Source organism: Balaenoptera acutorostrata, chromosome 2 (genome assembly GCF_949987535.1).
Source record: "Balaenoptera acutorostrata chromosome 2, mBalAcu1.1, whole genome shotgun sequence".
Taxonomy (NCBI): domain Eukaryota; kingdom Metazoa; phylum Chordata; class Mammalia; order Artiodactyla; family Balaenopteridae; genus Balaenoptera; species Balaenoptera acutorostrata.
This window is the reverse complement of record NC_080065.1, coordinates 59,914,124-59,936,024: the sequence shown is the minus strand read 5'-3', so window position 1 is coordinate 59,936,024 and position 21,901 is coordinate 59,914,124. Positions and strand designations below refer to the sequence as shown.

General features: G+C 41.7%; 2 protein-coding genes across 3 annotated transcripts in view; one reads left to right on the top strand and one right to left on the bottom strand.

Annotated features, from left to right (window-relative positions):
• Positions 1-18,344, bottom strand: part of PTCD2 (pentatricopeptide repeat domain 2) — a 28,390-nt gene extending 10,046 nt beyond the window's left edge. The window contains exons 1-8 of one of the 2 annotated variants that reach the window (XM_007175944.3): positions 18,215-18,344; positions 16,833-16,925; positions 13,525-13,654; positions 9,465-9,582; positions 6,754-6,820; positions 6,242-6,333; positions 3,626-3,739; positions 1,915-1,989 (exon numbers count right to left, since the gene is read on the bottom strand). In XM_007175944.3, the coding sequence (XP_007176006.2) occupies positions 1,915-1,989; positions 3,626-3,739; positions 6,242-6,333; positions 6,754-6,820; positions 9,465-9,582; positions 13,525-13,654; positions 16,833-16,925; positions 18,215-18,329 (804 nt within the window). In that variant the 5' untranslated portion in view covers positions 18,330-18,344. Of the gene's footprint in view, positions 1-1,914; positions 1,990-3,625; positions 3,740-6,241; positions 6,334-6,741; positions 6,821-9,464; positions 9,583-13,524; positions 13,655-16,832; positions 16,926-18,214 lie in introns of both variants that reach the window. The other variant, XM_007175945.3, reaches the window with a different exon arrangement.
• A 74-nt stretch (positions 18,345-18,418) lies between these two features.
• The window catches only part of MRPS27 (mitochondrial ribosomal protein S27), a 91,980-nt gene continuing 88,497 nt past the window's right edge, over positions 18,419-21,901 (top strand). Inside the window, exon 1 of the mRNA XM_007175947.2 lies at positions 18,419-18,518. Within this exon, the coding sequence (XP_007176009.2) occupies positions 18,446-18,518 (73 nt within the window). The 5' untranslated portion in view covers positions 18,419-18,445. The remainder of the gene's footprint in view (positions 18,519-21,901) is intronic.

Here is a 21,901-nt window from a genome sequence, read left to right as displayed (position 1 = left end):
GGACTTCTGGACTCTGGACCTTTGCCACCTTGGCCTCCTTCAGCTGAGAGCTTTTCAGGCTGACCTGCAGTTTCTGTTCAGGTGCCCAGTCTTGGGCCAGGGGCTGCCTGCAGGAGGCCATGGCACATAGGGCTATCAGCTCGCTTGGGTATCGATCCACTGGTGCGATTCCTTCCCTGTCTTTTTCTGATGCTTCCTCTGCCTCACCATTAATGCCATAAAAACTCATTTCTGGGACCTCTTACCTCCCTTTTTTGTGGCATTCATCAGTTTATAGCAGATCCATTACCAGGTTTTACAGATATGTTCTTAACTGACAGCTTTGACACTCATCCCCACTCCAGGCTCCTGCCCTTTGCCAACTACAAGATCTCTTTTTGGGTATTTTTCGTATATTTAGTCTCTTCCCTTCCAAACCCACCTCCTTCCCTTTTTTCCCCCCAGGTTCTCTACTAATCACTGTCTCCATCTTTCTGGTTCCCTAGGCTCATCTTTCCCTCCTGTGTAAGCATTCTGAAAAGTAAATACGAGGTCAAATATAAGGTATTCTTATCTCAGACTTCTTGCTGGAACTTGTTCCCCAGAATTGACCATAAAGGCTTATCTAGTCCTTCTCTTGAAAGTCATCTGGGCACTGGTCTGGGGGTGACATTTGAGGATAATTATGCACAGAACTGAAAACCATGGGAGCTTGCAGTTATGCCCAATTCCTGTTCATGGGTTCTAGGATTTGTTAGAAATAAATAATCCTTTTTATTTAACATATTTCATTTTAAACAAATACTACTGGTATTAGCAAGCATCACTGAACACTGATTACGTGCCAGGCACTAACTGTGCTGTGTTAACTAATGACTTTATATGCATTATTCTTTCAATTCTCCTAATGAAAGAATGGTACTATTACTATTGCTACTTCAGATGAAAGGAAAATGGGGTGGTAGAGGTTAAGTAACTTTGCCTAAGGACTCAGAACTAGGATGAGAACTAGCAAACTAACTAGCAAGGTAGAACCCTCAGCAAAGCTCATCTCCCAACAGAGAATGCCCTTTTACCTCCATGCCTGCAGTCCCACAGCCCTGTCCTCCTTCAGAACACCACTCAACAATATTCTTCTCCCCCGTCCTCCTCCGTTAGCACCTGCTGGCCAGCCTGGAATACCGCACTGGCTACGACCCGCTATCCCAGTTCATGTCATGCTGGTGTTTACACATTTCGGTTCTTCAGACAATGTTTTCCTCATCTTGACCCCTTGATGTTTCAGGAGACTGTAAGCTCCTGGACGCTAGGGGCTTTCTTTTCAACTCCCCACAACACACGTATGCAGCATACAAGCAGGGCCTCAGCAGGGCCTGTGATGTCGTTAATGACAGGAGAGTCTCTTAGGCTTTTCATTGCCCCAGGAAGGCGCAGACGACTCACTACTCACTGAAAAGGTGGGCCACGGCAGGCTGGCAACAAAGTAAGAATGAAAATGGCTAGCACTTACTGAGCGCTTACCAGGTTAGGTGCCACCTTGTGCCGTAGGTGTACTGACTCCGTGAGTCAGGTGCCACGGATAGGATGTCATCAGCACGCAGGCTCTTCCTAAGTCTCAGTGGAGAGACTGCAGAGTGCATCTCCCTTCTCTCTAAATCGACAGCCTTCTGTAGTCATGTGTTACACCTGCAGCATTTAGCCACCTTTTATATCTGAGCATATCTGTGTTTCCCACCTATTTATACACTCCTGGAAGCACGTATTGACTCCTCTCATAGGGCTCCATTATAACTTTCACACAGTGATCGATAAATGAACGGAATGGATGAAGACCTTGGGAGATCAAAAGTCATTTGTTGTACACAGACAAAAAAAATCTAGACTTCATTTTATTACATTTCAAGCCTTACTTTAAACCATAAAGAAGTCACTTACATTTAAATTAGTGCAGATTATGCTTTCTGGCTTCATGATTTGAGAAAAAATGGATATAGCTTTTGCCAGCTGGTTCTAGAAGGAAGAAAAACAAGTCATACCCCCAAGGCATATCAACATAACTCTGCTATCATAAAGATCATTTAAAGATGTCAGGATAGTCCTATTCATGGTACCCCAGGGTTTTGAAGTCCACAAAGGAAAAAAGTTTTTTGGTAATCAAAAATGAACATTCTATAAAGTGTTTCCCACAGTGGCATATTACTGAATGTTTTAACAACCTGCCTGAGTTCCACGTTTTAAGACGGAGGCATAAAGTTGGCATTTCCCCTTCTCTCACTGGAATGAGCTTTCAAGAAAAAAACAAGGTTGAGAAATAGAAATGTGCACCCATCTTTGACATAATTAGAACATAGCAGAAACCTCAAACCACAGAAGAAATTGGCATTGCCAGAAACACTGGAGATGGAGCAGACGTGAGTTCCAGACAAAGCAGTAAGAAGAGGACATTGCCGCATATCTCAGAAGGAGTGCACAAAGTAGTTCTCCAAGGTGAGGGCACGGCCTGAAGTACTAAATCCCTGTTTACAATGATGATAATAGAGTTTAGGACTAGTAATGAGGCCTTTGGATCCTTTTGGTGGCAGAGGTGAGGCTCATCAAGAATTTACACAGATCAGCCATCCTTGCAGGAAACAATATGTCACTTATAGCAGCAGCAGAGAAGAGACTTTTCCTTGAAAATCACCTCCATGCCTACTCCCAGTGGCCAGGAAGAAATAGAGCCAATGCGTATTTGTAGACAAAACTCAGAAATAAAGAAAATTCCTGCTAGCCTAGAACATGGCAACGTGGCGCTATTCTCTTCTGACATGAATCTTCTGCAAATGGCTGGTCTAAGCATCTTTCAATGATGAATAACCAAAAAAGAACCAGCATGTAAACTATATAAAGACATTATGAGGAAAAAAGAAAAAAAGGATTACAGCAAGGAAAAAAAAAAAAAGAAAAGAACTGGCAGATGAAGAACTCCCAAAGGAAAAATGTTTCCATGGATATAAGGGACAGAAAAGAGAAAAACTAAGAAGATCAAGTCACTCAGAAGTGGGAAAAAAAAAAAATTCAGGCAGGCCTCAGATTTCTCCATAGCAACATTCCATACTAGAAGACAGAAAAACAATGCCGAAGAAAACCTCAAGTAAAGCAAATATCACCTCACAATTTTATATCTGGCCAAACTGTAGTTCAGGTTTTAAAAAAAAAAAAAAAAAAAAAAAAGGGCAAATAATATTAAATACCAAGAACTCAAGGAGTACTGTTCCCCTGAGGAATTTACCAGAACACACTTTGGAGAGCCTTAAATTAAAACCATTCCCTGAGCACGTTACATAGTAAACGAATCATTTGAAATTTCCGCTTTAATTACTTGAGAAATTTCTCTGAGTACAGCCTCCCTCATTGATTTTCCATAGGATCCTGGCCAGCCCCGTGTAAACAGCAGTGCACGTTAGGCCCTCAACTGTAAATGAAAACATTCTTTGGAGACAGAGGTATAGATGTAGGTTGCCATGGCACCAAAGGCATTGGTCTCTTTATGGGGACTTTTTCTTTATGACAGAGTCATAAAAAAGATAAAACAAAAGCAAGAACAAATGAAAGTAGTAAAGTCTTGCCTACTCCTAATTCACTTATGTGCACCCCAAAGCCTTACCTGGTTCAGAGCTAATGCCACTGCAAAACAGGATGCTCTCCTGGAGAGGATTTCTCCTTTGATGAGGGCTTCTTCTCTTAACGTGGTACAGATTGTAAAAGATTCAGGGCTATTCTGGGGGAAGACAGGATTGCTCAATAAATAAATGTCACAAACCTTTAGGGTAATAAGATGATTAATGCTGCCCAGTGTTTCAGATTTCCTTTTGGAAGAATTTCCTGGAGCCTATCTCAAGCCACTGAAAAGATTAAGCTCCATATAGAGACTATTTGCAAATAGACTCAGTTATCTATATATTAGCAGCTCAAATCTTAAATGAACTTTATTTTTAGCTCTTTGTTGGTTTTCTGACTTGGGGCAGCTTTACCCACAAACATACAGGTCTCTTTTCATCCAGGCAGGCTGGTTTCAAGACATAGGTACCATAACATACACGTGTGAAGAGTCAGCCTGCTACTACCGTATTAAATGATAACAGTAAAGCTTAGCAACACCACAGAACTTTTCCTTAGGGGGTTTCCAATCTGAAAATATCCATGTTAAGTCAAATGTTTGAAAACATGAAAACGTATTTGAATGGAAATCATGAAAGAATCCCATAAAACCAGATGCCTTAAAAAAATAACCAAACAAAAAGACCCCACACACACCAGGAAGATGAGTGATATACAAAGTAGCAGACAGCAGCGGTAAGACAGAATTCTCTTCCTTTGTCTATATTGTAGGTGGGTTAGGTTTACGAGAGCAGCATTAGTTCTGTACCTGTGTGTGTCTGTCATGGCGTGATTCGTAACTCAAATCCTAAAGGAAAAGCTGAATTTAATGAGAGGGGACAGTTCCCAGAATTGGCTTGGAATTTGTAACAGCTGACCAGTTCAATTTTTCAACTGCAGTCTCCACTGAGTGACACAAGTTATTCTTGAACACAATACAGGGCAGCGGTCCCCACCCTTTTTGGCACCAGGGACAGGTTTCGTGGAAGACAGCTGTTCCATGGAGCCGGGGGTGGGGGGATGGGTCAGGCAGTAATGCGAGCGATGGGGAGCGGTGGGGAGCGGCAGGTGAAGCTTCGCTCGTTTGCCCACCGCTCACCTCCTGCTGTGCGGCCCAGTTCCTAACAGGCCGCGGACCGCCACCGGTCCGCAGCCTGGGGGTTGGGGACCCCTGATACAGGGAAGAAAAGTCCTCTGGCCCTTTGTAAGTAGTAGAGTTAAATTCTCTCCACTTCAGTATACGCTCAGGGAGACATCTCTAAGAAGGTCAGGAAACTGTGTATCACGGTGCTGAAGAACCGATGCTCAAGTGTGTGTCATGTTGGCCTCTGTTCACAGAATCATAAAGTGAAGGATTGGAAAGGATCATCTAGTAATCCAGCGGTCAGCAAACTACGACCCTGGGGCCAAAGCCAGCCTATGGCTAAAAATGGTTCTTAGATTTTTAAAGATTTGTAAAAACAAAAACAAAGAAGATGTGACTAGGACCGTTAAGTGGTAGAGACTGTATGTGGCCCCCAAAGCCTAAAATATTAACTATCTGGCCTTTTATAGAAAAAGCTTGCTGGCTCCTGAATCCAAACGCTTCATTTCACAAATGAGGTAAGTGACCACTTCAAAGCCAGTTCATGTTAAAGTTGAGACTAGACTCCACATTTCTCAATTTCCAAGTTGGTTTTTTTCCCCTGTAACCCAACTGCCCCTCTTGTTTTGGAAAATTGGTATCGCTACGCTTTTCAGGGAAATTTTTCAATAGCCATGTTCTACCTTACTTAGTGTTCCTTCATTTTCAGTATAAAAAGGTTTTGTTAAGTTTCCAGTGTTGAAACGGCATGAACGTGTACGGTAATGCATGGAATCTTGGTCACTGTACTATTTCAGTTACCATTTATGCATTCAATAAGTAATAAAGAAATAGTCTATGTGCAAGAAACAATCCTGATACAGTAATGAGACAGGGATTTATAAGTCATGCTCTCTATTCTCAAAGAACTCATTTTAATGTCACATACATTTATTAAAGATCACTTGTGACCAGACACTGTTAGGTGATGGCAAATAAAGATGCCTCAAGGAGTCTACCCTCTAGTGGGGAGGATGAAATGTGCATCCACTTAGTAGATCGGGCAGTGTTATAAGTGCCATGTCTGTGAATACAAACAGATCACAATCAAGGGATACTGAAGGACAGAGAGAGCACTTCCAACTTAGGTGATCACAGAAAAATTCACAGATGAGGACAAAGTAGCCCTCGAGTTCACCAGTGAAGGATGCTAAGGCTTCCATGGGAGAGGGCCACAGAGAAGACTGGTTTTGTGAGGTCCAGCATGAGAAAGAGGCCTCTAAAGCAGAGTCTGAACCCAGCATGCTGTTTCTTGTTCTCATTATCTACACAAATGCCAGAAAAGATGGAAAGATGATAAAATTGCTTTTCCCATGATAAAACTGTCTGACATGGCTAACTTGGGTTTTCTAAAAATGAACATATTTAAAATGGAAATATCTGCACCAGATGGAAAACAGACTTCAGGGGAACTGAATTTTATATGTAGAGAAAAAATAAATAAATCCTCTCTCAAACATTACCCAAAATGCTCTAAAAGTTTAGGGAAGACAGTCTTACCAGTTTGTAGCAAATTGCAAAAGCAAGGATGTAAGTATCTTTGTTGAACTTCACATCTTGGTTTTTCATCTCAATCAGTACTTCCAATGCACCTGTCAAAAGCCAGGAGTGGGCCGGCAGTGTTAAATGCATTCAAGTGAGTTCAGAGTCCTCTACTATTGATTCCCAGAGTTCAATCTGTTTAGCTCCATCTACTGAAAAGTATACTTCAGCACAATAAAAACTTTCAAAGTCATTTATCAATTAACTAAATTTCAAAATAAATTATCAGGTCATACAGGAAGAACTAGTATTTTAAAACCTATTATAATTGCAGCATAAGTAAAATCTGGGGTGTTTAAGTCATGATGTGATACAATAATGTTTTCACACTTAAAGAATGGGGTCTCCATAATTCAGCCACTCATCAGGAATATAAAGATCATTTTTACATAGTCCATTGTTTTTCCTAATTTTACATAGTCCCTTGTTTTTCAGCAAACATAAATTGTGATACTTACTTTTATATTTACCTTTGATAAATAACATATCCATCAAAATATTGAATGATGTGGAGTCTGAGAAGAAACCTCGCAAATGCTAATGAAGAAAAACAATATAGTTTGGTTAAAAGGTAAAACTATTAAGGGAGTACTTACACTGCATCTTCTCTGTCTAGGACTGTCTACATATTTTATTCATTTAGAAAAAAAATTTAAATGGTGCCCACTCTTTTGGGGTCATGCCTTTAGCAACGGGCACAGTGAACAAGAAGCAAAAGATACGGCAAGAGATCTCTAGGTTTCAGAAATACAGTGAAGGACGTCTTTATGCAATGGGCTCTGCCAAGCTTAGAAGAAAAGAAGCAAGCCGGTTAGCCCTCCTGGGGGTTGTCTTGGAACCTGGGTGCAGAATATTAACACGAAGTGGCAGCTATAAGTATGCTTGAGGGCTAAGGTGGGAGAGGCTTACACAACTATGATCCTCTTTTGGCAAACGAATAATAGTTGATTATTCACTTTTTGAAATAACTCACTAAAACAGTGGTTCTCAACATTTTTAATGGGATGATAATGTGACACATGGTATTCAAATACACCATTAAATGTCTTGTGCAAGTCTGTTATTTTTTTTTGAGACCCTATTAGGCAGACCCTATTCTAGGTGTTAAGAATAAAGAAATGATGAACAAGACAAAGGCCCTGACCTAAACTCTAGTAGGGCTTATAATCTAGGGGAGCTTAAATTCTTGCAGAGGAGACAATGAACAAGTGAATAAAACAAGCAGAAAAAATAAAAATATAATTTCAAGTATCAATAAGGGCTATGAAGAACAATGAAACAGGATAGAGGGAACAGAGAAGATGATGGAAGGTGGTCAGGGAAGGCTCTCTGAGAAGAGGAGACCTCAATGAAGTGTTGCAGATGTAGAGCACTCCAGTCTGAGGCCACGGGCCTGGTTGTCTGAGAGAAAACCAGAAGGTCCAGAGTGGAGTAAGCAAGAGGGAGAGTGGCAGGAGATGAAGTACCACAACGGGACCTTGAGAGCATGGTCAGGGGTCTGAGTTCTATGCTAAGTGGGACGGGAAGCCACCAGAGCAGCCCCGTCCATAGGGAGAGATCGCAAGCCTCAAGTGTGAGCCATGCATGTGACTCTACATTTTCAAGTAGTTTCATTTAAAAACGTAAAAAGAAAGATGTGAAATCAGTTTTAATAATATGTTACTTAACCCACTAAACCCAACATTTCAACATGTAATCAATAAAACATTATTAATAAGATACTTCACATTCTCCTTTTTATGCCAGGTATTTAAAATCCATCACGTATTTTACACTACAGCCCATGTGAATCTGAACTAGCCGCAGTCCAAGGCCTCCAAGGGTACATGGGGGTAGTGGCTACCATACTGGCAGCACTTCAGGGTTCCGGGCAGGGGACACAAGGTAAGGTGGAAGCAGGATTAGGCTTATATGGCACTTGACTCTAATTCAGTTTATTCTACAACTCCAGGAAACGTATACATACATGAATGCTTCACGCTCAGGTAGGTTAAAAAAACCAAAAAACAAAAACCTTTACCCTCATTTTCTTTCTTTTTATCAATTATACACATGGCTATGATTTATTACAGTGAAACGTTTGTTTTCTTTTAATTACAACAGTAACATATGCTTAGTACAAAATAGTCAAACAATACAAAAGTATATACAGTAAAAAGTGAGGATTTCCTCTAATTCTGCCCCCTGAAGATAAGCAGTAGTTTAGTGTATATCCTTCTAGATTTTTAAAACATATATGCTATAATGTAAATATGTATGTATATTTCTTCTTTCGTTCTGAAACCACCTTTTCTCTGCTTACTGATATATTATGGTCATCTTTCTAACACCCAGGGTCCTTAAAAGAGGGGCAAGGTGAGAGTTAACAGTTCCTCCATGAATACAATACGTTATATGAAAAAAAGTAAGAGGCAAAAGGACAACTTAGTTATGGAGATTCTTAAAAATATTAAAATGTCCCAGGGGGCCAGCCCTGGCCCCAAAATTTAATAAATGTTTCTGACCGTGGATGAATTTATAATGTCTCTGAGTCCCCGTTTCCTCATCTGTAAAATGGAAATAATAATAGTACCTACCTTGCCAGGGCTGTTGTGGGAAACAAATGAAATGAAACATGTATAATGCTTAACATGATGCTGCGGACTTGGTAAATATTCAATGAATAATTACAAAACTAATTATTGTTACTTTTGCTTTTAGGAAAGTAAAATCAGAATATGTGAAAAGCAGAAATTCTGAAAACAGAAAAGCACTTTACAACATAGCCTTCAACCAGAAGTAAAAATACGAAAACAGGAGAGAGGCACAGGTGAAGAATAGGAAAGGCAGTCTTAAAATGGCAGCCTGCCTCAAACTATCCCCCACTAAAAGCTCCTCAAAAGAGAAGATGTCAGTCCCAGGTGGACACACATCCAAGGTAGGTAGATACCTTGTAATCTGTACTTAAACCTCTTCCACACCACTGTATAAAGAGACCTACACCTCTTCATAGGCAATGACTCCAAGGAAACCTTAAAAATCCAGGGAAGAGCTCATTCCCTCAACCCAGCAGCCCTTCTCTGAAAATCTAACCCAGGAATAATGTGTATAGAAGAGCTGCCCTTCCTAACATCACTGAAAACACCCCATCCTCAGCGCAAGGAAGTCACCATGGCAGGGAAAGCAATTGGGAGACAGTAACCTGGTCTTTGATGAGCTCCAATGCAGATTCCTCAAGATCCAACTCGTAGCACAACCTCATGAAAAGTGGTCCAAACTTGTACTCCCCCAAAGTGATATTCCTGTTCTCTGCATGGTACCTGGTAATCAAAATAATTCAATGAGCCAAACAGTGGGACCTGAGGAAAGACAGACCGTGGCATGCACTCTACTAGGTGATGGGGACACAGCAAAGAATGAGGTCCTCTCACAGTCTGGAGGGGAAAGTGCAGAATTAAAGATGACCAGAAGAATCCTGGCAAGCAGAAGTATACTAGGCATTTAAATAAACAAACAAGGTCGTTAGATGCCCACATACTCTGAAATAAAAGAAAGTAAAAATGCAGATTGTAATCATCTCAATTTACCAACAACCTGCTAGGACTGAATGTGAGCATATGTCAGGGAATAGCAGGGGTCTTGTATCTGTAAGCCCAGCAGAATGGACTGTCTCCTTCCATGCTCCTGGAGAACAGCAAGGAAAGGAGTGGGGTGATGTTGTGTCCCCCTCAAGTCTGGCTTTATCCCCATATGGGATGGCAAATGACCAATAGGTACATTTTACAATTTAGACCAATTTCTCTTGTTTTTTTCCGCTAAGGGAAAGGTATATGTGAACTACAATCACCTAGCCAAACAAATTAAATGCAGCTTTGAAATTTTAGTTTTAGAAAAAGGCTAGTTTCAAAGACAGTGATGTTTTATATGTATGTGGCTTGGAATTTCTACAAGCAGCCAGTCTGCCAGTTAGAACTGCAGAACTGAAAATCGCCCCCATAAATTTCCTTTCAATAACCAACTCTTTCTGCTTCAGACACCAAGAAGACAATCTGGTGACAAAACAAGTACCTCACGATTGCATGTAAATCAGATTTTAGGAAGCTCTGATTTTAAAGGACAGAATATTCTTTTACCTTCTGCTAAAATCACTGAGGAAAGTCATAATAGCATTATGGATAGTCTATTTTAAACATATACTGCCAAAAAGAATGATGAGTGTACTTTTAAAGATACATTTCATAATCCAATTATAAAAGTTACAAAAAATATTCATTGCTTCATTTATAACAGTTATGAATTAACTTATTATATCAAAATATCAAGTTGTATACCTTAAAAATATACAATTTTTATTTGTTAATTATACCTCAATAAAGCTGGAGGAAAGAAGAAATAATTAAGTTGTTAAAAGGCAATACAGTGTCGTGATTAAGGATTTTTAGACTCTGATTCCAAAATGACAGTTCAAATCCCAGCTGTTTGACTTACTAACTGTGTAACCATGAGCAAATTAATTAATGACTCTGTGCCTCAGTTTCCTCATCTGTAAAATGGAGATAAGAAAAGAACTCAACTCAGAGTTGTTGTGAGGATCAAATGAGATAATGTGCCTGGCACACAGTAAGCCTTACACATATGCTCCCTCTTATACAATGTAAGGCACGCTGAGGAGGACATCTTTAAACATCAAAGTGTTTCAGCAAATAATCTCAAGAGAAATGCGTGCCAGATTAAAAACAAAACAAAAATGAAAATTTTCCTAACTTAAATGACATTCACACTAATAAAAGTGCTAGACAGTCACAGAGGTAGTTAATATCACCTCCTCTTGACAAGAAACATTCAAGTTAGAGGATCTAAAACCCTTCTATAAACCAAACAACAGCATGTGGTCAAGACTCTGAGGAGATTCAGTCGTTCCCCATTTTTGGCTCAATAAGGAGCTTCTGTTCCGGCTCGTTGCTCTTTTTCCCCAAGGGGGGCTGCCTGTCTCAGGAAGAGAGAGAACAGGTTGGTAAGGCGGGGGACCGAACCCCTACCCACCCCCGCCAGCTTGTCCACAAGGAGAGGGAAAGGGCAGCAACCAGGCAGAAAGTATTAGCATCAATAAAGGGATTACGAGCCATACTCCGAATGTGTATGACAAAAATAAGAGTGGAAGGAGGGAGCATTTAGAATGTTATACCGTTTTGTTACTCTTGTAAACATCTGATAGCTTTGGGTAGTAAAAAGAAAACTGAGAGTAAAACGAGCCAGAGGGTCTCAAATGATTCAACTGTATGAAACTGAAATAGCAGGTTTAGGTTTGCAGATATAGTGTGACTGTGAATTAGCATAATCCCTTTTGGAAAATAATCTGGCAGTCTGTATTGACAAGCTTTAAAAGGTGCATGCCCTCCGATCCCCAAAAGGAAATAAAGAATAAATTTTATGCATAGGGTTTGCTCATCATGGCATTATTTATCCTGGTGAAAAATTAGAAATAATTTAGATGTTCAACAATAGGGGCACAGTTAATTAAAATACCTAACCTATAATCGAACAGTGTATAGCCATTAAAATATGATTCCTAGAGTATTAACAGGCAAAAACATTTATGCTACAATGCTAATTAGAAAACAAGAAAATATCATTTTATATACACAGTAATAACTACAACTATGTAAAATAAACCCTATCTAAACCTCAAAATCTTTGCATGAAAAAAAATCAGTGAGAAAATATATCAAAATATGAACAGTGGTTTCTTGGATGTGGTAGGCAGGCCCCAGAGTTGGCCGCCATCATTCCTCCCTGTATGTGCATGCGGCTCCGTCCTTCCAGAGGTGGAATCCTTTCCCCTCCCCGTGGATCGGGGCTGGCCGCTAACTCGCCCTGACCAAGAGGATGGGACGGGAGTGAAGACGTGCCAATCCTGGGCAGCTCCACAAGGCCTGCAGCTTCCACGTGTGCTGTGCGCTAGTGCAGCTCAGGCTGGACTCGTGAGCAGTGAGAGTCTACCAGCGGGAGGAGGGGCTGCACGCAGGGGCACTGAGGCTTCAGAAACGCAAGCGAAGCCTTCTTGGACCTCCCGGCTCAGCCCGCTAAAGCTGACTGCAGGTGTGCAGGTGACTTCGGCCGATAACAATAAGAACTGCCCAGCTGAGACCGGCCTCAGTTCCTGACCAACAGAGTTATGAGAAATAATAATCAGTCGTCATTTTAAGTCATTAAGTTCTGGTGTGGTTTGTTATGCAGCAAGAGACCATCGAAACAGCAAACTGTGTGATGTATGCAGTATTTCTTCTTTCTACTTTTTCGTGTTTTTCAAAGTTTCAATGAAATTTGCGTAATTCTGCTTTTCTTTTCCTTTTTAAAAATAACATTAATTTTTTCACATTATAAAATTAATAATATCCCTTATAGACAAGTTTGAGAAATCAGAAAAGTACACATTTAGACGAACAAAAAATATAATGTATAATTCTCAAAGAACCATGGTTAACTTATGGTATGTATTCTTCCAGTATTCCATATATGAATACCTCGTATTTTTCTCTGCCAATGTACAGTATAAATGCAGGTTCATGTATAGAAATGTATCTTTAAAGAATGGTGAAAGGAAGCTGTTGACTTGGTGACATCCTGCTCCCAAGTGACACCTTTGCTCGGTTTCCTAACAGCAGACTGTGATTACATATGAGTTCCTTCTGTCATGGGGAAGTCTGATAAGGGATCAGAGACAGTGAACGTAACAGGCATAAGCCTGTAGGGGGGAGGTTAGTTAGGAGTCCACTGAAGTGATCCAAGTGAGAGGCATGAGGCCTGACCGAAGTCACTGGTAATGGGGACCGAGAGAGGAAGGCTAGGGATGAGAGACACCACAGAGCAGACGCAGGAGGAGGGCAGATGAGATCGGGGGAAAGAATGACTGGTCAGTGTGACAGCAAACACGGCAAGAGGAAGAAGTCTGTGTAAGTTGAACGTGAAGACCTTGGGAACATGTAAGGGGACTTGGTGAAGAGGTTGGTGACCTCCTGGGGCATGAATTGTCTGTTTTTCTATCTTCGGCACCTGGCACGTAGTAGGAACCCAATAAGTGTTTGCTGAATGAATGAATGAATGTAAATGTGTGGAGCTCAGGGCAGGCACCTGGACAAGAGATTGGGAAGTCACCAGTTTAGAGGTGAGAGCTGAAATCCTGGGGGTAGATGAGATTGCTCAGGAAAAAGGAGAGAGTAGGAAAAGACAAAGGCTGGCAGGATTTGAAGGCGATGCCTCACCTGTAAATGACATTTTTAGCCAGCTCCACGTCGTCCCAGGACTCACACAGATGAAGTAAGGTTCTCAACTCCTCTTTCAAGATGAGCTTACTCTGGGTCAGCTTCTCTTCCAAGTTTCTCAAGTAGGTTTCTGGAAGAAAGCACAGTGTGGTGGTCATCACTTAGGCTGTCTCCGACTGTCAGGAGGCTGACCTCAGGGAGAAGGGGAGGCTAGAACCCGGCACAATGCAAAGAGCCACTGAGAGGGGCTCACGGCCATGCAGCTCCCGTCACTGGCTGGTCTTGAGAGCAGAGTGTCAGATGTGGTGTACGAAGCAGCGCATCTGTCACAGGGCGCAGGCCCGGGCCTCACTCCAGACTTCCCAACACAGAATCTCTGGGAGGAGGAGCACAAGAATGTGCATTTTTGACTACCTGGGTGATGCTTATGCACAGGGAAGTTTGAGAACTAACGTCCCAGAGGCTTAGCCCAAAGAACTGTATCTACAGGTGACCCATGAGGAAAAAAAAAAGTAACCAAGATATCCAAACCATCAATTAGCAGGGCACCTAGCAGGAAAACTGAAAGGAAAATGTGGTCACCCCACAGTGGATAACTCACATGATTCAGGAATACTTCACGTCTTTTTCACTTGATTCAATTTTACCACTTTTTCATTCCTCCTGGTCCCTCTCTACTCAGTTGTGAGAAAGCATGCCACAGTACTGCATAATGCACAGAGGGTAAAAGAGTCCTCTAAACAGCGGCAAACCCTCTTTTAGTAACAGAATCATTTCAAGGTGATCACGGTCTGTGTCCCTTGGCTTGTATCTGATCAACTGTGGAGACAAACACCAACAGGAAACACTGCTTCTTGGCATTAGGAAGGGACTGTATTTTTGGCAGAACATAGGGTGAGATGCAAGGCAGCCACCAAGCAAACATCTGCTTTCCAGAAGGCAGGGCTGTTCTCAGTATCAGAAGCTGCGAAAGTCTACAGGATTTGTTCCAAGGCCCAGAGCTCCGAAGGAATGCTGCTTAAAGGAATGGCACAATATACATTAAAAACACAAGATCAGGAAGCTGAGGCAGACATGGCTCTTGATTTACAAGAAAAGAAGTTCCATTAGGTTTGAATTAATGCAATGGACCCTCCAATCTCTATTTGCACAACCGTGTAATGGTTAAAGGTTTGAGAGTTGGGAAGACATGGGCTGAAATCTGGGCTCTGCCACTTGCATGCTATGGGGAGATCTGGGGAGGCCTGTCTCTGAGACATGATTCATGTGTGAAGTGAGGACCATGATACCTACCTCATGGGGTCATCCTGAGATAATGTACGTAAAGCACTTAGCACAGGGCCCAGCATGTAGTAACTGCCAGGAGATCATAGACATACTGTTCTTATTTTCATTCCTCTGTCACGAGGATTTATTCTATTAAACATTTCTAAACAATTTCCAACCTAAAAGATTTTAATGGGACGTCTTTACATCTTGTACTTCTTAATACTTAATAAGTCCAAAATTTCAACAGATGTAATTTGTATTTTAAAAGAAATCAATCAAAATTAAGTGCTTATCGTATATTATAGTCAGAGGTATCCTTCCTTGTGTCAGAGACACAAGGAAGGATAAGGTATGGTTCCTACCCTGAAAGAGCTTAGAGTCTATTTGAGAAGACAAGATATATTTATATAAAGCTACCTGAAAATAATGACAGAGTAGGTGACATGTGACAGTATAAACATAACAGGAGAGAGGAGAGAAATCAGGGCAGCAGAAACAGACCAGGTCTGGTGGAAGTGGAGAGGTACCAGAGAGGAAGAAAGGGGCTGGGTAGGGTTGGCAAAGCTGAGGGGGTGGGGAACTGTCGGTATGGGAATCAGCATGAGAAAAAGCACAGAACTGGGGGAAAAGGTGGTGAGGGGAGACCGTGACTAGATTAACAGGAAATCACACTGGTTCTAGAAAGGGTGAGATCCACTATGGAAGAGCTAGGAAACTGGAGGGAAGGGGCAAGTTTGTACATGATGTGGTATATAACAGAGTGCCATTGTGGTTCTTATAATGATGAAATGTGGACAGGATTTTATAAATACCTGACAGTGGAGTAGATTGGCACTCATTATATTAATAGCCTTTCAGAACATATGCCCGACTGTCACAGCCTTAGAAAGACTATGACAACTGGAATAACAACTAGATAGTGACATGAAGCCCTAACTGCGAACTTCACAGAGCTCCAGACGACCTGGGGTAAGAAGAAAAGACTGAAGTAAAATCTAGATTGAGTCTACTCAAGTGGAGATTCATCTATTTTCCGTCACTCTTATCTTCTTGTTCTGTAGGTGGTTTTGTGCAACAGCATGATAGCGGACCAGTGAAGGAAGACTGCTTTCTGGAGAGATGAGAAGCAAGGAGTGTTCATTAGGTGCTCACAAACATCTGACAGTGAGAAGGAGGAAAGCTGGAAAAGTAAGTAGGGCAAACAAAAGAGTTGTTATTAAAAAAGAGGAGAGCCTTGCTGTGTTTATAAAGGAATCTGAAGTACTGGGAAAAACTCAACGTGCAGGAGAAGTGGGAATGAACGCAACAAGATTTCTCAGATGCTGAAAGGGAATAGGACCTAGGGTGGTGGTGCCGTGTTTTTAGCTTTTTACAATAAAAATTTTCAAACATACCTAAAAGTAGAGAGAACAGTAAAATCACCTCCCACGTGCCCATCACCCAGCCTCAACAGTTATCAATGTTTTGCTGATTTTTTAAAGAAACCTTTGTTTTTAGTCTACTGATTCTTCCAGCACACGGTAGAAAATATGAAAATGCATCATCATACATTTTTTGTTTCATTAAATCTCACTTATCTATAGATATGTATATGTATACTGGAGATGCAATGCAAATTGTATTTTTTACTGAGGGTGGCATCAAGAAGTCTGAAAGCCAGTCATGTGGAGCAGTTCTTCTGAGGCTTTATTTTGCAGACAAATTGTCTGGGGCCCAATATTTGGCATTTCTATACACCTCTCACTTGCTGCTAATCCTTGAACCTCACTTTGAGTGGCACTGATCTAGAAGACTGGTTGCAGCACTAGTTTTAGTATTTCTCTGGGGTCCTGGGAGAAGGGAAAAGAGAAGAGCGGTAGACTCTGCAGTAACAGAGTGAGGTGAAAGGGGCATGCGAGGGCAGACTAGGAAACTAAGAATAAATCATCTCAGTTTCTTCTGTGAGATAAGGTCACTGAAGAAGAGACTGAATAGGGATAAAGACAGAGAGAAGTTTAACGACAGATCAATGAAAGAAGTAATGAAATAGACTTGATTACCTTTGGTGCCAGGAAGATTACATGCAACAGCCACCTTCTTATGCTGAAAGTCCTTTAATTTCACAATATTATCTGTAAGTAGGTATCTTTTAGCTAAAATCAGAGAAAGAGAAAGTAAAATCATTTTGACTGTTTTATACTTAGCAAATAATGTGTAGAGCTTGACTGCCTCTTTCTAGTAACTGATCTTATCTTCGGTTAGTATAAATAATCCACCTAGACAGGTACAAATATAACAGTCACCCTGGTGGGGAAAAAAATGCCCAAACTACCAAAGAATGCAAATCCTACACAAGACAAGTTTTGTCTGTGTGTGTGTGTGAAAGGAGCTAGTGATTAACTGGGTATGGGGATGGGTAGACAGGAATCTGGGATCTGAAAGACAGATAGCAAAACAGGTATATCTGGATTTGGTTTAAACAGGTAGAAGCATATAGGGTAGCGGAAAAAGCTATAGCGTGACCATTGGAATTCCCAGGACTGTCATTTGTGAAATGAGGCGTTATGGCCTCTCAGATTTGGACTCGTGGTATCCTCTAGATACACGAGGAATCACTGACCACAACTTAGCAGAAATGTTGAGTTTAGGAAACATCATTTCTTTAGGGTGCTCGGCTGTGCATGAACTGGAGCTTGGCCAAAGAATCGTCCACTACAAGAGCTCTGTGTACTACAATAACAATGTAACAACAAAAATTGCTGATTTCTAGAGAGGCAGTCCAGAGAAGGGGTTACAGTAGGACTGCATGTGTTCAAACCCTTCCTCTACCAGTTCCCTCTGACCTTGGGCAAATTACTTAGCTTTGCGGTTTCCTCCTCTGTAAATGAAGAATAGTACCTCTCTCACTGGGTGATGTGAGGAGAAAAGGAATGAATGTATGTAAAATGTATTACAGGAAAGCCTGACACAAAGTGTTAAATATTTTATTATCACTCACCAGCATCTTCAAATTTAATCATTTTCATAAAGATATTAAGGGATAATTTTAAAAATAAAGAAACCTGCTCAGAGTCTTTCAGACTGTTCGCTACAGAGCTGGACTCCAAAATCATAAGAGTCTTTGACCTACCCTCCCAAACTCTTCAGAACAGTACACCCAAGGGGGAGGGGTGTTCCCGGGGCGCAGCACAGCTCCATCCGAGGGAGTACTACAGCCCCCAGGTCAAGAGCCCAGCCCATCTGTCCTTTGATTCCCAGGCACACGGGCGTCCACGACACGCAGAGGCCACCACTGTACCCACGTGCAGAGGGCAAGTGCATGCTCGGTTGCTCTAGGCCCCTGAGCGAGGCGCTGTTATTTCTCCAAAGAGATGCCCGCTGAGGTGTAAAGCTCCCTTCTGTCCCATCCCTCCCCTCCTTCACGGCCCGAGGCCGCGGATACCTCCGAGAGGGCAGCGGCTGCAGGTGGAGCCCGAGCCTCCCAGCCCTGGATACACCAAACTCCGCAGCGCCTGCAGCGGTAGGACTTGCTTCGCGGGCCGAAAGGCAGCCGCCATACTGTCCCGGACCGCACCAACTGCGGGAGCCGGGGGGGGGGGAGGGGGCGTGGACTGTGCCCACCCTTGCTCCGCCCGCAGTCCCCCGACCGGCCAGCCCTTTGGTATGCTCCAAGATGGCGGCCCACGTGGTGCGGCGGGGGAGCCTCTGGGCGCGGAAAGTGTCGCTGCCTCAGCTCTCCCTGACAGGTTGGTGGCTGCTATCTTCGTGGGGCTGCCTCATTAGGCCCCTGAGAACTCTGTTCCTTGAGTAAAGGGAGCAGTGGGCTTTTAAGGGGAGAGGAAATGCTTCTGGGATCTAGTTGCTAGAGAAACCCCTGGAGGTGTTTGGTAGCACAGAGAGGGGAGGTAAGGTCTATGACCCATCTCCTTACCTAAAATAATAGTGTCTGCCTATCCAAAGGTGTGAAGAGCAGAGGAAGTCCTGGCATGAGAGCTTTTGCGTACGTTTTGCCGGGTTTGTATGTGAGGGTGGTCCTCTCTTTGCTGCCCGTGAAAAGCCCAAATGTGTTCCCTCTGGCGCTATGAAATTTCTCTCCCTGTTGAGTTTCCTTAGGGCGGCGTCATAAACGTTCTCCTCAGCACCTGACGTGTGGCCAGACCCTTGGTTTTCACTTGGTGAAGGAATTTCTCAGTACTAATCTCAGTTTGCCTGATGACCTTGGGCGCAACTTTTGATTGACCTTTCTTTGCCCAAGTTTTCCGTTCAGACAATAAATGCTAATAGTTACTTTTAAAGTACTTTGATATCCGAATGAATGACGGCTCACTCAAAGCCTGTTTAAAGGACCTGCTGATGAAGACATTGGGAAAAACTTTTTTAATTTACAGAAGCTAAATCCTGACAGATGTATCTGATTATATGATTAAAATACAGTAATCACAATTGATTTTTCCAATGCCTATTATCTCCTCTTTCCAACATACCTCCTCTAGCCCCTGTTAAAAAGCAACACACACAGTTTTGCCCACACGCCTTTAAATATCAACGTGAAACCTTATAGTTGGCCACCAGAAGTTTTCTGAGAATTAACTGATTGACCTAGCTAATGAAAATGTTTCATGCCACACATTAGGTAAAGTGGTCTGCACAGTACTTGGCACCTCAGTAAGAATTAACTGTTGTAGCTATTTACTAGCTTGTTTACTTATGGTTGTTAGTAAATGCTTTTCAATTTAAACAAGACCTTGGATTGTCTATCAGGGAAAGTATCATAGTTGCTTAGGATATTCGGGGGCAGTCATACTAACAAGGGAATGGAAATTAGATACAGGTGAATTGAGAGAATTTCCAGTTAGCATTTTGATCGTAGTTTGAAAGGGTGAGCTCATGATAGGTTTCACCTGTGCTGTTCCATTGTAGTAGCCGGGAGCTACACATGGCTATTTAAATTAGTTTAAATTTAAAAATTCTGTTCTTTAGTCACATTAGCTACATTTTAAGTGCTCAGTAGACACCTGTGGCTAGTGGCTACTGTATTGGACAGTTCAGAATTGAACATCTCCTTCATTACAGAAAGTTATATTGCGCAAGCACGGGGTTAGACCACAGATGAAAGGAGTCTCGAAATCAGGAACTGAAGGGTATAAGGCAAGTGATATAAGTATGTAGGATAGTACATTATGGACCACTGGGGGTTTGAGAATGCTGATAAGGAGCTTTAAGTCATCAAAACATCTTGAACCACTACTAGATAAAAGAGGAAAAAATTTGTACAAACTCAGGACAAATCAGTATTTGGAATACTTTGGTGCTTCCACTGATTCTCCCTACAACATAATGGATAAGGGCAACTAAAGTGATCAAGAGGGTGAAAGAAAGATTTATTGAGATGAACCGAAAAAGTGACTTCAGTATATGAAGAGGCTAGAGAGGGAAACTTTTTGGGCACTACTACATAGTGGACATTAGGCTAGGTACTTAATATATGCCCTTATTTAAATTATGGTACAGTATTTCCCTGTTTTACATATGAAGAAAGAGGCTCGGAGACCTGGTGTAACTTGCCCACATTTTTATAAAATTTTTTACAGCAAGGCTAGGATTCACACTTAGACTTTGTGACTCTAAAGCCTATATGTGTTCACAATCACACTGCTTCCCTTTGGATGGAAAACATGTTTGGAGACATTTTACCAAAGGCCAAATAAGTAGGTTTTTAATAAATAAGTATTTACTAAACTTTGAAATTCTGGTCCATGGAGGTATCTTTCCAGAATTAAGCAAGGGAAATATTTGCTTTTTAGTGGATAGTTAGAATATTGTTGCTCCTAAAGTTGACTGGCTGAAGGGTTAGCAGGTTCAAGAAGGGTTTATATATGCTCTTGGGTGGCATATTCAGCGTGGGATTAAACGGGCTCAGAGATCTAAACTTGTGAGGCTGATAACATCCTATCCCCTTGTTACTTCAATGTTATCTGAGGGTCAACATCATCATCATTACCTGGGAACTTTTAGAAATGCAGAATCTCTGTTCCCACCCCAGACCTACTGATCAGAATCTGCATTTTATCAAGATTCATATGCACATTAAGGTTTGAGAAGGTGATCTAGATTTTCCATTTTGCCATTGTCCACTTAATGTCCTGTCTGGCTTCATAGAAATTCTTTGGTTTTTACGTTAATATACAGACCCCTCAACTACCATACAGAAATGGGAAAAACTTTAAATGATGTCATTTAAAAGTATCTCAGAAAGATGAATATCCTACTTTAAAAGGTTTACAGATAATGGAATGTCTATCTGAAGGTGTAGTAATTTCCTATTGCTGCTGTAACAAATTACCACAAATTTGGTGGCTTAAAACAATGTAGATTTATTACCTTACTATTCTATAGGTCAGAAGTCTGATACAGAGTCTTTTTGTGCTAAAATCAAGGTGTTGAAAGGGGTGTATTCCCTTTAGGAATCTCTAGGGGTGAATCTGTTTCCCTAGCCTTTTCCATCTTCTAGAGACCACCTGCATTCTTTGGCTCATGGTCCCTTTCTCAAACATCTTCAAAGTGAGCAGTGGCAAGTCAGGTCCTTCTTATATAACTCTGTCTTTCATGCATCACACTAACAACCTGTCTCCCTCTTCCACTTTTTAAGGACCTGTGATTATATTGAGCCCACCTGGACTTCCCTGGCAGTCCAGTCGTTAAGACTCTGCTCTTCCAGTGCAGGGCGCTCGGGTTTGATCCCTGGTTAGGGAACTAAGATCCCACATGCCGTGCAGTGTGGCCAAACAAACAAACAAACCCTGAGCCCACCTGGACAACCCAGGACAGTCTTCTCACTTTAAGATCAGCTGATGTGCTGATCTTAATTCCATCTGTCACCTTAATCCCCCTTTCTCATGTACCCTAATATTCACAGGTTCTGGGGACTAGGACATGGACATCTTTTGGGGGGGGACATTATTCTGCCTACCCCACTTGGTAACTCATTCCTATGTTTGTCATTGGTTTCTATTAGGAAGATTTTCCACTTGCCAAATTTAAATTCTTTATCCTTATACCTGTTTCCTTTCATTGTATCCTCAGTGGAGATGGAAAATGATTACTGGTTACTTTCTTATAAAGCAAACAT